Source organism: Lynx rufus, unplaced genomic scaffold (assembly GCF_022079265.1).
Source record: "Lynx rufus isolate CCGP_SWC_20201006 ecotype Redwood Valley unplaced genomic scaffold, mLynRuf1.p SCAF_13, whole genome shotgun sequence".
Lineage (NCBI taxonomy): Eukaryota > Metazoa > Chordata > Mammalia > Carnivora > Felidae > Lynx > Lynx rufus.
In genome coordinates, this window is record NW_025814827.1 from 31,336,702 (window position 1) to 31,352,788 (window position 16,087).

The 16,087-nt window shown below is 38.6% G+C and overlaps 1 protein-coding gene across 2 annotated transcripts in view; it reads left to right on the top strand.

The window, feature by feature from the left end:
• The window catches only part of TP53BP1 (tumor protein p53 binding protein 1), a 69,036-nt gene that overhangs the window by 19,983 nt on the left and 32,966 nt on the right, over window positions 1-16,087 (top strand). Inside the window, exons 12-13 of one of the 2 annotated variants that reach the window (XM_047075196.1) lie at window positions 7,799-9,122; window positions 15,400-15,519. In XM_047075196.1, the coding sequence (XP_046931152.1) occupies window positions 7,799-9,122; window positions 15,400-15,519 (1,444 nt within the window). Of the gene's footprint in view, window positions 1-7,798; window positions 9,123-15,399; window positions 15,520-15,559 lie in introns of those variants that run through there. The other variant, XM_047075197.1, reaches the window with a different exon arrangement.

Consider the following 16,087-nt stretch of genomic DNA (forward strand, 5'->3'; position numbering starts at 1 on the left):
TTTAAAAAAATACCCTTATTGAGATAATTGAGATATAATTCACATACAGTGTTGTTCACCTTTTTTAGCTTTTATTTTTATTTTTTTATTAAAAAGGTTTTTTTTTTTTAGTTTTATTTTTTTAAATTTACATACAAATTAGCCTATAGTGCAACAACGATTTCAGGAGTAGATCCCTTAATGCCCCTTATCCATTTAGCCCATCCCCCCTTCCATCCCCCCTCTACTAACCCTCCCTTTGTTCTCCATATTTATGAGTCTCTTATGCTTTGTCCTCTCTCCCTGTTTTTATATTACTTTTGTTTCCCTTCCCTTATGTTCATCTGTTTTGTCTCTTAAAGTCCTCATATGAATGAAGTCATATGATACTTGTCTTTCTCTGAGTAATTTCACTTAGTGTAAAACCCCCAGTTCCATCTATGTAGTTGCAAATGGCAAGATTTCATTCTTTTTGATTGCTAATACTCCATTGTATATATATATACCACATCTTCTTTATCCATTCACCCATTGATGGAAATTGGGTTCTTTCCATACTTTGGCTATTGTTGATAGTGCTGCTATAAACATTGGGGTGCATGTGTCCTTTTGAAACAGCACACCTGCATCCCTTGGATAAATAAATACCTAGTAGTGCAATTGCTGGCTCATAGTATAGTTCTAATTTTAGTTTTTTAAAAAAAAAAAATTTTTTTTTTTTTAACGTTTATTTATTTTTGAGACAGAGCATGAACAGGGGAGGGGCAGAGAGAGAGGGAGACACAGAATCCAAAACAGGCTCCAGTCTCTGAGCTGTCAGCACAGAGCCTGACGTGAGGCTCGAACTCACGGACCGTGAGATCATGACCTGAGCTGAAGTCGGACACTTACCCGACTGAGCCACCCAGGCGCCCCCTATTTTTAGTTTTTTGAGGAATCTCCATACTGTTTTCCAGAGTGGCTGCACCAGCTTTCATTCCCATGAAAAAAAATTTTTTTTAGTGTTTATTTTTGAGAGAGAGAGACAGACATGGCATGAGTGGGGGAAGGACAGAATGATATGGAGACACAGAATCCAAAGCAGGCTCCAGGCTCTGAGTTGTCAGCACAGAGCCCAGTGTGGGGCTCAAACTCACGAACTGCGAGATCATGACCTGAGCTGAAGCCGGATACTTAACCGACTGAGCCACCCAGGTGCCCCTCCAATGGGTTTTAGTATATTCACAGAGTTGTGCAGTTAGTGCACAATCTAATTTTAGAACATTTTCATCTCTCTTCTTCCCTTCAAAATATCCCATCCCCTTTAGTAGTCACTCCTGTTTCTCCTATCTCCAGCCGTAGTCAACCACTAATCTCTGTCTCTCTCTAGATTTGCCTGTTCTGGACATTTCATAAGTGGAATTATACATTATGTAGTCTTTTATGATTGGTTTCTTTAATTTAGCATGTTTTCACAATTCATTCACATTGCGGCATGTATCAGAACTCCATTCCTTTCTTATTCTGAATAATACTACATTTTATGTATATAGCATATTTTATTCACTCATCAGTCGATGGACATTTGGGTTGTTTTCCATTTTTTGCTTGTTGTGAATAATGCTACTGTGTACATTCACGCACAAGTTTTTATGTGGACATGTGTTTTTATTTCTCTTGTATATATGCCTAGGAGTGCATTTGCCAGGTTCAGCCTTCTTTTGACCTTTCTCTGAGTTATTTCTACTTATGGGTTTTTATTTATTTAAAAAAATTTTTTAAATGTTTCATTTATTTGTGAGAGACAGAGACAGAGCATAAGTTGGGGAGGGCAGAGAGAGGGAGACACAGGATCTGAAGCAGGCTCCAGGCTCTGAGCTGTCAGCACAGAGCCCAATGACATAGGGCTCAAACCCACAAACTGTGAGATCATGACCTGAGCTGAAGTCAGACACTTAACCGACTGAGCCACCCAGGCACCCCTCTACTTTGGGGCTATTTTTCTCTGAATGTGCTTTCTTTTTATTAAAAAAATTATATTTTGTCTTGTGTTATGGATATAGTATCTTGTCTCCCTAAGGTTATTAGTAACAGTTTTTTAAAAGATACTGATTTATTTAGAGAGAGAGCACATGCGTGGGGATGGGCAGAGAGAGAGGGGAACAGGGAGAGAGAGAATCCCAGGCAGGCTTCATGCTCAGTGCGGACCCCGACGTGGGGCTCCATCCCATGACCATGAAATCATGACTTGAGCCCAAATCAAGAGTCAGATGTTTAACCAACTGAGCCACCCAGGTGCCCCTATTAATCGTAGATTTTTTGAGACGTTTTCTACTCCCTGGAATAGTCATGCTTCTTCAAATAGATTTTAGTTTTGATGCTTCATTTAAAAAAATTTCTTTTTAATGTTTGAGAGAGAGAAAGAGTGCAAGTGGGGAGGGGGCAGAGAGAGAGAGGGAGACACAGAATCCTTAGCAGGCTCCAGGCTCTGAGCTGTCAGCACAGAGCCTGATGTGGAGCTCAAACCCACAAACCGTGAGAACATGACCTGAGCTGAAGTCAGACGCTTAACTGACTGAGGCACCCAGGCGCCCTTAGATGTTTCATTTTCGAATTGAATGGTTCCTTCAAGTGTCTGATAATCCTTGATTGTTTGCTCAAAGACAGTCTGATTAGAAGTTCTGAACATTAGACGTTCTGAACTGGTGGTGGGTGCTTATTTCTGGGATTCACTGTGGTGTGATCTGCTGGGCCATTTGGGGGGTCTGCTAGTATTAGTATTTTGATTTATCTCAGCTTGGTCAGGTTCCCCAGAAAAATGTCTAATTTCCTGTCTGCTGGCTGCCATTGTTCTAGAAGTCTGTTGATAGAAGAGGACTGGGGGTGTTGAGAGTCAGGTTTAGGTTCCATTCAATAGGTAAATTTTCACTTAATCTCCCTGTTTTCAGTATGGTACTTTCTGATAATTATTCCTCTTTTTCTTCAGGGATGCTCTGTTTTACTCCAGGGCAGAGGAGGGTCAGGGAGAGAGGATCTGAGAGCTGAACTGCTCCTTTTTTTTTTTTTTTTTTTTTTTAGTTTATTTATTTTTTGTAATCGCTATACCCAGCGTGGGGCTTAAAATCACGACTCCAGAGATCAAGAGTCACATGCTCTACTGACTGAGCCAGCCAGGCGCCCCTGAACTGCTTCTTAAATAGCTTTGCAACCAGTCCTCCTCCTGTTTTTAGCTCCACCCTCACCACTTCCAGACTCACCTGATGCTGTTGCCAAGTCCTGAATCTTTTTTGGGCATGGTGGTTCTGGGGTGTAATTTGGGTTGCTTCTTGGCTTTCTCTACTGCTGGCTTAGAATTCAGCTTCCACTAGTCTGTGAAATAGATGATCATTCTTCCAAAATTCTGTTGCTGTTATCTTTTCTTCTGTTTTTTTTTTTTTCTTCCCTTGAAAAATCATGTTTAAAAAATTTTTTCCTTTACTGTTGCTTAGTGGGGTTTTGGAGAAGAGTTAAGTGTGTGTATTAAATCCACCATCATAATTTAGAAGTTGTATACATTTTTGCCCCTATGTATTAAACTTCTTACATTTTATTCTTAATGGCTAACTTTTGCATATCTGTTATTTTGTCTGTACCATGGTTACTGGAGTCCAAGTCAGTCTAATTTTGATGTTGTAAGATCAAAATATTTATCAAATAATTACTGATGAAAAGGTAATTGAGATAAAGGTAATTTTGTGTATTTTTTCTTTCTTTTTAGTAGTTATTTTGAGAGTGTGTGCATGTCCGTGCACATACTCATGCGTGCAGGGGAGGAGCAGAGGGAGGGAGGGAGGGAGAGAGAGAGAGAGAGAAAGAAAGAAAGAATCCCAAGCAGGCTCTGTGGTATCAGTGCAGATCTGATTCAGGGCTTGATCCCATGAACCTTGAGGTCACAAACTGAACTGAAATCAAGACTGGGAAGCTTAACTGACTGAGCTACCCAGGCACCCCTATCTTTTTTAATGTATTTGTTAATTATATAGCCTTTTTGACCCTTGACTAGGATGTAAGGGATGATGAGAGGATTAGTAAAACTTCAGTACTTGATGCTTTTCTCAGTTTTGATATACATAATGATTTTGGGAATGAAAAATCAGATTATAGATGATTATATGAATAGCTCTTAAACTCCGTATATGTGAGACCAGATTTTGATTCGCTGGATAATGTGGATTTAGGTCTGTAATGAATCCAGACTTAAAGATTGACTCACACTGAGCATAGTCCTGACAGTTCTCTGTCAGTCTTTATCCAGACCCCTGAGGGGATTCTCTTCACTTAGCTCAGTTTTTCTGACCAGGTCTTCAGGGAGTCTCAGTAGTGTGGATTATTTTGGGTCAGACACTCAGAGGCTAGCTAGGATCAGGCAGTCTTTATAAATAATAGCTTGTTGGGGCGCCTGGGTGGCTCAGTTGGTTAAGCATCTGACTCTTGATTTTGGCTCATGTCATCATCTCATTGTTCCTGAGTTTGAACCCCACATTGGGCTCTGTGCGGACAGTGCAGAGCCTGCTTGGGATTTTCTTTTAACCTCTCTGTTCCTTCACCACTTGTGCTCTTTTGCTCTCTCTCAAAATAAATAAACTTAAAAATTAAAAAAAAAAAAAAAAAAAGAAGTAGTAGCTTATTGATGGGCTGGTTAGCCCCTGAAATTTTACTCTGAAGTTCTACATATATTGAATACAAATCCTGTAAAAATATAAAATTATACCAGTATTTACTCTGATAATGCTTAAAAGGTATTCATAATTGGGGACCACTACTTAATGGATATGTGGTTTCTTTTTGGAGTGATGAAAATTTTTTTAACTAGATAGAGGCGGTAGTGGTTACACTACATTGTAAGTAAGTGTTTACTCTGGAGTGGTTAATTTTATGTTATGCGAATTTCACTTAAGAGATACTCATAGTTTATGGGGCGCCTGGGTGGCTCAGTCTGTTAAGCCTCAGACTTTGCCTCAGGTCATGAGTTCAAGCCCGCATAGGTTGGATTCTGTGTCTCCCTCTCTCTCTCTGCTCCTCCCCCGCTTGCATTTTGTCTCTCTCAAAAATGAATAAACGTTAAAAAATTTTTCTTAGGGGCACCTGGTTGGCTTAGTTGGTTAAGTGTCTGACTTTGGCTTAGTTGGTTAAGTGTCTGACTGGCTTAGGTTATGATCTTGTGGTTTGTGGTTTTGAGTCCCTTGTTGGGCTCTGTGCTGACAGCTCAGAGCCTGGAGCCTGCTTCGGATTCTGTGTCTCCCTCTCTCTCTCTGCCCCTCACCTGCTTGTGCTCTCTCTCAAAAATAAATAAACATTAAAAAAGTTGATTAGTAATGTCTTATATATGAGCTCTTGTAAAATGACTTATTTTGTAATAAAAATTTTTTATAGAGGATGTCTAATATAGAGATAAATGAAAATAAGATCATTAATTATTCTGTCTCAGAAATAGACTTTTGGGGCCCCTGGGTGACTCAGTCGGTTAAGCATACAACTTCAGCTCAGATCATGATTGCATGGTTTGTGAGTTCGAGCCCTGTGTCGGGCTCTGTGCTGACAGCTTAGAGCCTGGAGCCTGCTTCAGATTCTGTGTCTCCCTCTCTCTGTGCTCCTCCCCTGCTCATGCTGTCTCTTTCCCTAAAAAAATAAACATTTAAAAAAATTTTAAAAAAAGAAATAGCCACTTTTCACCTTTTTGTGTGTGTTTAAGAATTCATGAAAATCATAGAAAAATGTATAAAAAGTCGACAGTAAAATATATGTTCACATACTTTTTTTTTTACTAAAATAGAAACTGCTTCTATTTAATGCATAACCTGAATGTTTTTCTCTTTCAATATTCATCTATAATTTTATGTAGATAACACTCACATGATAGAATACTTTGTATCCTAATTTTTATTTTATTTTTACTATTTAACATTTATTTCTTGAGAGAGAGAGAAAGCATGCATGCAAGCAGGGGAGGGGCAGAAAGAGAGGGAGACAGAGAATCTGAAGCAGGCTCTGGGCTCTGCTGTCATGACAGAACAAAGCCCGATGCAGGGCTCAAACTCACAGACTATGAAATCATGACCTGAGCTGAAGTCAGACGCTTAACTGACTGAGCCACCCAGGCACCCCTGTATCATAATTTTTAAGTGAATCTTCTCTTATAAGGTATTTTATATTGTTTCCTATTCTAAATAATACATTTGCACTGAACAGTATTGTAGCTAAGTAGCAGTGTACTTCAATCAAATCATTTCCCAGAATCGGAATTCTTGGGTGAGAGAGTATATGAAGTTTCAAGGCTATTTATTGTCGTAGTGCCATTTAGAAATGTTGAACCAATTTATACTTACTTTGTCACACCTGAGAATATGAGCAGTCTTAAATTTATGACTTTTTATAATCTGAAAGGGTAAACGATAACAGGAGACATTGGAATAACAGCATTTATGGAGTATACAGAATTTTTGGCAACTTAATTTTGATTTTCTCTTTCCCTTAAAAATCATAGGAAATTAATGCCTTATCATTTAAGTTTAGAGTTTTATAGCATTTATGTCAGGTAAAATAACATATTAAATGTAAATTCTTACATAAAAACATATCTAAGCTTTGGGTTGTTTTCTCTTTTTTTATATTAAGGTGGTATTTAAAATAAAATGCCATCTTAAGTGGGGATTTTGGTGAATTTTGGTTGTTGTGTCCAAATGTGTAGACACCACCACCACCATGTTCATCAAAGTGCAGAACAGTTTCCTCACCCTAAGAAGTTTCTTCATAATCCTTTGCAGTTGATTCATCCTCCCCATCTCCTGACCCCCTATTCTCCTTTAGGTAACCACTTGTTTGCCTTCTGTCACTATAGTTTTGGGTTTTTTTGAGAATTTCATATAGTTGGGATCATAAAGTGTATATGGTCTTTTGTTTGAGTTCTTTAGCTTAGCATTTTTTGAGGTTCATTCATATTGTTGCATGTAATAACATCTGATTCCTTTTCATTGTTGAGTAGTAGCCCATAATGTAGATATCCACAATTTGTTTATTCGCTAGTTGATGAACACTTGAGTTGCTTCCAGGTTTGAACTGTTATGAGTAACGCTGCTATAAGCATTTGCATCCACATCTTGGAGCGGACATAGCGTTTTATTTCTCTTGGGTAAATACTTAACAAGTGGAATTTCTGGGTCATATGGTAATGTATGTTTAACCTTAGAAGATACTGTCCTTCTCTTTTCCCTTTTGCATTCCCACCAGCAGTGTATGAGAGTTACAGTTGTTTGATATCCTCACCAACAGGATGTAGTCGTTTTAATTTCAGCCATCCCTGTTGGTATGTACTGGTGTCTGTTGACTGATGATATTGAAAGCTTTGGATTTTAACCTCTATTTTATGAATACTAGCATATTTTGAGATGGTGGGAAGTAAAATAAGTGTATATTCCTTTGTGAGAAATGAAGTGGGCCGTGTAAGCATGTGTTTAAATGATTACTGTGTGATGGAGGGCCCATCAAATATGTGACAAGATTTTAGTAGCTTGGTGATGTACAGTTAAATTTAAGTGTCTTCCTACCCTTAGAAGGATAAGTTAATACTTTAATGTTTCTGATTGTATTATCTAGATGAGTGATTCATAGGAAAAGGATTAAATGAGTGGCTTAGGTTGTAGAAAAGACTGGTGACTTAGGAATTTTGTATTTCTGAGATTATGGCCCTAGAGTTCTATAATTCTTGAATAATAGCTTTAGAAATTTTAGATGAATTCAGGGATTAGATATAAAAGAAATAGGATTATGAAGAAATGATTTATTTCTTTTTGTTCCTCCTTAGGACATTTTCATTCCATCCCCAAGTTTGGAAGAACGATCAAATGATGGGAAGAAAGGTGGAGATTTGCACAGTTCATCTTTGACTGTTGAGTGTTCTAAAACTTCAGAGATTGAACCAAAGAATTCCACTGAGGATATTGGGCTATCTTTGACAGGGGATTCTTGTAAGTTGATGCTTTCTACAAGTGAGTGTAGTCAGTCCCCGAAGGTGGAGAGCTTGAGTTCTCACAGGATTGGTGAAGATGGGGAAAACACGCAGATTGAGGATACTGAACCCATGTCTCCAGTTCTTAATTCTAAACTTGTTCCTGCTGAAAATGATAATATCCTGATGAATCCATCACAAGATGGCCAAGTAGAACTGAATCAGAAGGATAAAACAAAGGGGGATGACACAGAAACCAGAGATGACGTAAGTATTTTAGCCACTGATTGCAAAGGCAGAGAAGACACTGTAGCAGAAGATGTTTGTATTGATCTCACTTGTGATTCAGGAAGTCAGGCAGTTCCTTCTCCAGCTACTCGATCTGAGGCACTCTCTAGTGTTTTAGATCAGGAGGAAGCTATGGAAATTAAAGAACATCATCCAGAGGAGGGGTCTTCAGGGTCTGAGGTGGAAGAAATCCCGGAGACTCCTTGTGAAAGTCAAGGAGAGGAGCCCAAAGAAGAAAATATGGAGAGTGTCCCATTGCACCTTTCTCTGACTGAAACTCAGTCCCAAGCATTGTGTCTTCCAAAGGAAATCCCAAAACAAGAATGCCAGGAAGCTATGGAAGTTGAAACCAGTGTGATTAGTATTGATTCCCCCCAGAAGATTCCAGTTCTTGACCACGAATTGGAACATAAGGATCAGGAGGCTTGGGAAGAAGCTACTTCAGAGGATTCAAGTGTTGTCATTGTAGATGTGAAGGAACCATCTCCCAGAGTTGATGTTTCTTCTGAACCTTTAGAGGGAGTGGAGAAATGCTCAGATTCCCAGTCGTGGGAGGATGATGCTCCAGAAATAGAACCATGTGCTGAGAATAGAGTTGACACCCAGGAAGAAAAGAGTGCAGAATATGAAGGAGATGTGAAATCAGTGACTGCCGAAAAGGAACCTATAGAGGTGCACTCTCCACAGCCTCCCTTGACTTTAGTGAGAGCAGATGATGCTCTGAGACCTGACCAGGAGATGCAGCAAGCTGAACCTCAAGAGAAAACTGGTAACTCATTACCAAAAGACTCAGAAATAGCTAATGCAAAGCAGCTGGGCTCAGGCGTAGAAACCCAGCAGCTGGAGAAGGCCTCTGCCCATGCTTCACAAAGCTTCTGTGAAAGCTCTAGTGGTGAGTGTGCTTATAAATTGTTCTGTTTCCAATCAAAGTATAATTTGGAATAGAAGGTAGGAGAGTACCGTGCTTATGTCAGGGGTGAAAATTAACTTGGAATTATGTTTATGAAGAGCCAGTCATAGTTGGGGAAATAAAGAAATTGCATTATGTATTTCTTTTGTAGCTGTAATTGTGGAATCATCCGAGGTTTATCAGCTTTATAACTCAGGAATAATCAGCATGAATTTTCTAGGTATTTAGAAATTATAACAATCTGGTGTTTTCTACTTGGGTCCCAACCTTGCTCATATTTTTATATTTTGACAGTTACCTTGAAATAAAAGGATTTTTTTTGATTACCCTACATAGTAAAATATTTAGAATTTTGTTAATGAGTGTACTGTTATTGTTTTGTTTTTTTTTTTCTTTTTATGGGCATTAGGTAAAGTTTCTAAATATGGTTCAACATATATACATCTTAAACCTTAAATTTTTTTTTTTTTTCCAACGTTTTTATTTATTTTTGGGACAGAGAGAGACAGAGCATGAACGGGGGTGGGGCAGAGAGAGAGGGAGACACAGAATCGGAAACAGGCTCCAGGCTCCGAGCCATCAGCCCAGAGCCCGACGTGGGGCTCGAACTCACGGACCGCGAGATCGTGACCTGGCTGAAGTCGGACGCTTAACCGACTGCGCCACCCAGGCGCCCCTTAAACCTTAAATTTGAAGGGGCACCTGGGTGGCTCAGACGGTTGAGTGTCTGACTTTGGCTCAGGTCATGATCTCATGGTTTGTGAGTTCAAGCCCCACATTGGGCTCACTGCTGTCAGTTTGTCAGTGCAGAGCCTGCTTCAGATCCTCTGTCCCCCTCTGTCTGCCCCTCCCCTGTTTGCATTCTCCCCCAGATAAGTAGATATTAAAAAACAAAAACAAAAAAAACCCTTAAACCAGAAAAGATAATTAGTCCATGTTCTTTAGCTATTTTACCTAAGACCAGAATGAGAATACTTTCTGAATGACCAGATTTAGTATGATTTGAAAACAAAACAATCTCTTAAAAACAGAAAAATGAAAACAAAATACAAATTTAAGAAAACAAGTCTCCAAGTGTATCGAACTGAGAAACAGTATTTGGGCAGCCTCATAGCTATTAGTATAGGTGATCAGACCTTTTGATGTTCCTGGAACAGTCCCAGTTTATACTTCTTGTCTAGGTGTGATTATTATTAGTACTTTTTTTTTTTACTTTCAAAATTGCCCCTATCATTAGGTTTTATATTCAGGATTCTTTTTTTTTTTCTTTTTTAGAACAAGAAATTGTTATAACTGGAAGGAAGTTAAAAGAGTTATGGGTTCGTTCTCTTCTTTCTAAAGTCATAGCTAGTTAATAATTGAGGTGGAACTAGAACCTAGGTCTGCTGATTCTGAACTCTATGCTTTTTACTCCTATAAGACTATGTAATATAGTTTCTCTGAATCTGACAAATTATGGCAAAGAACTATCTGAATGATCTAATATCTTGTATTGAATATTTTTAAAAATTGTTTTATATCTAAATACTGTTACTGACCTAGGCTAAGAAAGCATTAGGGCCTATAAATTGTTTTAATATGGTTGCTTAGGAGTATTTTTTAATTATCTTAGCACTTGAATGCAAAAGAAGCTTCTAAAACATTGGGATATTAGTTGTATCACTTTAACATGAATTCTTGCTCCATGAATTCTTGCTTACATCATTAACTGCCCGGGCCAGCTCTTTTTTATAGTAGACACTGTGATAGTAAAAACTTGCTTTACTAATCTTTTGTCTAGATTGTTGAAAATACTATTAAGTTGTTTTCTGCTTCAAGATTTTAGTTTTTGAGCCAAACAACTAAAAACAGTGAAGACAGTGGTTGGACTGTTAGAAAATTAGTCTGAAGTAAAATAAATCATTCAGAAGAGCATTGCTAGACAAGAGAAAAAATTATTCTGTACTTAAAATACAGTTGTTTAATTGCTAAAGTTTAAGAGAAACTAATTTAAATGAGAATAGCCTAAAAAGTTAATGGTTCTTTAGTTTGGAAAGACAAAATGAAAGGTACGAATTGGTTGAGTCCCAGATTTGTTCATTAGATTCCTGTATAGTAAAGTTAGAAGGGTTACTTTTGTTTTTGTTAATAGCTTTATTGATTAAAAAAAAGTATATGTAAAAGTTCGAACAGTACAGGGAAGAGGAGAGAGGGAGTTGGGAGAGAAAAGGAGAGAATCACTGTTAAGTGCCTGTGTATATAGGTAACTTGGAGACATGAGACGTCTTCAGACATCTGTTTATGGAAACCTCTTGAAATTTGAAAAAGCAAATTTAGAAAGATGGTACTTGGAAACCAAGCCTTATTCAATATATAATATGATTTTGATAGGTTGATTATAGGAAAAATTGTGACAAGTTCAATAAGTCTTTACTTAAATCCATAAGAGGTAGTCTATGATGGGTTAATAATGATCAGGGAAGCTAGGTATGTTTTGTGCTCTAGCTCTAACCTCTACCGTCTTACTTTATGAATATCATCCTAATTAGATGTTAATGTCAGAGGCAGACTTGTAGGGTAAAGTGTTTATGCATGAAGTTATCTAGTATAGAAATTCTCATATTTTTAAGTAGGTGGCTTTTAATCAATTGTAAGAAATAACTGGTTCTTCTTTTGAGCACAAAAGAAGATTAAATGAGATATAGATTGTAACAAAAAGTTAGAAGTAAGGGACACCTTCCTGACTTTAAAGGTTTTTTAAATATTGCTTTGGACTAATGACTTTTCTAAAGTCCTTAGTAATAAAGACAAACACCCCACTCCGCTGGTTTGGTGATTGATACTAAGTTTCCTTTTGTTCATTGCTTTCTTCATAGGTTGGTATGCTGGCAAACAATAGGATAGCCCGTGATAATCTGGGATTTCAGGAAGGGATTTGATAAATTAAACAATATGTGTGATAAGTGTCAGAGAAATAATTAAATATGTGGAAAATTCCAGTATTGAAGGGTAAAATATTATTTTGCAGGATGGTGATAACTTGATTAGTGGTGTCTTTCATGTGAGTTGAACAAAAGCAGAGAAATGGGAAAGCATTTGGAGGACATTGAATAGAGGCTTTCTGAATATGAATAATTAAAGACTAGAAATATAGGCTGCTACTAGTTAATTGAATGCTGATTAAAGAGTTAGGAATTTATCTTCTAGTGGAAACCTTGGCATTTTGACAGGAGGCTAACATATTCTAATGTTTTATAGGAATGTTGCTTTGGTTGTGGTATACAGAACGAATTGGGGGTTGGGGAAGAGGGGAGACTTCTGGCAGAGAAAATAATTGATAGGCTGTTGTAATAATCCAGGAATGAATCATTGAAGGACCAGATAAGGAGTGCAGTGTTGCTTATAAAAGTAGATTCATTTTTCTGTTTGGTTGTAGTAATGCAGCTGGGTCAGTGGTGTACAAATAATTGTTCTTAAGTATTATCTAGTACTGTGCAAAGGAAACCCTGTTATGGGGAAATAATGTTCAGTAATTAATGCTTGCATATTACATTTGCGTGTTACGGTATGACATAAAAGGAAGTACTTAAAGATTTCATATATAGATTTTCTTTCTTAAGTTTATTTTTGGAAGAGAGAAAGAGAGAGGGTGCGTGTGCACACGAGCAGAGGAGAGGCAGAGAGAGAGAGGGGGAGAGGGAGAATCCCCAGTAGGCTCCACGCCAACAGCGCAGAGCCCCACGTGGGGCTTGATCCCACTGACCATGAGGTCATGACCTGAGCTGAAATCAAGAGTCAGATGCTTACTGACTGAGCCACCCGGGCACCCCCACATAGATTTTCAAAAGTCTGCTTGGTCAGTCATAATAGGAGGGATGGTTCCTGTCAAGAGAGCAGTGCAGTGCAGGTGATTATTCCAGGAACCAAAATTCTGTAAAATATATCTTTGCGATGTTTGATATTTTGTGAGATATTTTTTTACTTTTTAGTTTTTGTATCTCTTCTAAGTTCTTCTTTATTAACCTAAAGGACTTGCTTTTTAAGTAATTGCCAGAGAAAGAATCCTTATATACCTGACCCATTTCTCTTTTCTATTACTATGGTGGAATTCTTTGCCATATAAGATGCAAATCTGATAGTCTTTCTCATACTCTTTACAGTTCCTTTAGCTGAGCATATATACTTTTCACCCTTTATTTCTTTTTTTCTTTTATGTTTATTTATTTTGAGAGAGAGAGAGAGACAGGAGTGGGAGCCAGGGAGGGGCAGAGAGAGAGGGAGACCCAGAATCCAAAGCGGGCTCCAGGCACCGAGCTGTCAGCACAGAGCCGGACGCTGGGCTCGAACCCACAAGCCGTGAGATCATGACCTGAGCCCACTGGGCCACCCAGGCGCCCCTCACCCTTTATTTCTAAAGTTTATTTCATTTTCTCTCTTCATCCCTTCAGGTTACTAATTCATTTTCTCTCACATGTAGATGTAAGAGATGTTTTTTGTTGTTTTCTGACTGAAGAAAAAAGTATCAAGTGCTTCATATGAAAGATAATAAAAGGTAGAAGTGGAGTGGAAAAAGATGAAAAGAGAAAAGTGTGGTATTGTGAGAAATTAACTTGGTTTTCATCCAGTGCCTGACACAGAGCTCCTAAAATCCTTGTAATTTCCTAAGTGCTAGGAATATCTTTTGCTATTCATAACAAACCCTTTCAAACACCTCTGAGTTTATGCTAATGAAGTGATTTAGGGTGGAATCCCTACATAGCCTCAGGACCCAGGCTGTTCTCTGGGAGGACCAAGTGAATAGAGGGTTGAAACTTTGAGCCCTACCCACCCTCCTCCTGGAAGGAAGGGCTGGAGATTAAAGCTCAGTGAAATTGCTTGAGCAACAAGATTTAATAAGGTTCTGCCCAAAGTTGTAATGAGCCAGAGCTAGTATCTCATCCCAGTTGCACGGGGACTGAAGCTCCTGCTATCAGAACCCTTCTGGACCTTACCCTGTGTCCGGCTTCATTTGGCTGTTCATCTGTGTCCTTTATAATAAATTGGTAAGTGTAAGTGAGTCTCCGAGTATTGTGAGCAGCTCTTGTAAGTTAGTCAAACCTGAGGGAGGAGGTTGTGGGATCCTCAAAGTATAGCCATTTGGTGAGAAACACAGATAACAACCTGGCCTTGTGATTGTTATCTGAAGTGGGGGCAGTCTTGTGGGACTGATGCCATCTCCAGGTAGATTTCTGTGTCAAAAGTGAATGATACCAGTCATTTGCTGCTGAGAATCGGATAATTGCTTGGTGGTGTTGGGATACGCATTTGGCAAAATGCTTGCGAAGGAGTAGAGTCTGGGTATGCCAGATTATAGGTATTTTGAGCCTTCACAGGAAAGTAAGTACAAATTTTCAGATGTTAGGTTTAAGAGGAGCAGTCTAGCAGTTCTTTTTTTTTTTTCTCCCAAACCTAGTCACTTTATTAAAAGAGATAAACAAGAAATCAGAAAATGTGATTTTTTTTTAAAAAAATGTTTATTTTGTGTGAGAGAGAGAGAGAGAGAGAGAGAGAGAGTGTGTGTGTGTGTGTGTGTGTGTGTGTGTATACAGAAGCTGCGGAGTGGCAGAGATTGGGGAAAAGAGAGAATCCCAAGCAGGCTCCGTGCTGTCAGCGCAGAGCCTGACAAAGATCATGACCTATGCCAAAACCAAGAGTTGGACGCTTAACCGACTGAGCCACCCAGGTGCCCCCAGAAAATGTCATTTTGGCAGTTTGCTAATTCTGATTAGTAAAAACTTTGGAACCAAGACCTAGTTAAAAATAAAGGTTTATATCTTGACAAATTGTTATGTTTATATTAATTTATTGATGACTAACCAAAATGGGTGCACTGGGAATGCTCATATATGTGGGATTTACTATTGGGCAGACATTTACATATGAATATTAGTATGGCCTAGAAGGAATGTGGTCAGTTCATGTTCCTTTTGAACTCATGTTCCTCAGGGCCTCTAAACTTTGGGCTTCCTCTGTTTTGTCTGTTTTCTGGTTGTCTGCTTTGTGTCAGACCTATTGTTGGCTGTAACCAGAGCACAGAAAATAATAGGAAATTGGTTGGGAGGCCTGGTGAGGCGGGTTGGGAATGTGGCTGATTTGGGGAGCAAGGGAAAAGAATAATTGAAATACTTCTTGCAGTTCTTCTCACTTTTACTTTTATTTTCTTCTTATACTTCTGTTTTGGTTTCTTTTTTATTTATTAATTTTTAATTATTATTATTATTATTTTTTTTACTCCCTCCAGAAACTCCATTTCATTTCACGTTGCCTAAGGAAGGTGATATTATCCCACCATTGACTGGTGCAACTCCACCTCTTATTGGTCACCTGAAACTGGAGCCCAAGAGACACAGTACTCCTATTGGTGAGCGACTAAAATGTAATAATATTTAAAGCAGAATTTCTGAGATACCATTCTTTATGCAAGTGATTCTTTTAGATTTGAGGAGTTGGGCCTGCCTGGTAAGGTTGGTTTTGTCTTAGAGAATAAGCTGTGATGTTTGATTCCATGAATTTGCTCCTAGAAGATACTGAGTGGTAATGAGAAGAAAGAAAGGGTGGGAGGAAGGAAGGAAGAGAATACACAGATTTTATTCTCTTACTTGCAGGGCGAAGTAATGATACAGAGCTATTTTTATAAGGAAGGGACAGCAAATAGGGTAGAAGTACTGTTTATTCAGTACCCCGGCTATCAGTCTGCTACTTGACAGGGCAGGGAAACTTAGATCCTCCTTCCCTGAAACAGCCAGCAGTCTTCTGCATTAACCTATTTGTTTTCTCTAGTCAGTGCTGGGAGGTAACAGTCATGCCGTCTGGAGTCTCCTGCTACCTATGCCTGATGCTGGCAGATGTGGGTTGGCTGAGGGCTCATGCAGCATCCTTTGTCCAGATGCAGAAGTGGAACTGAATCCTGTTGCTCCTCTTAAGACCAG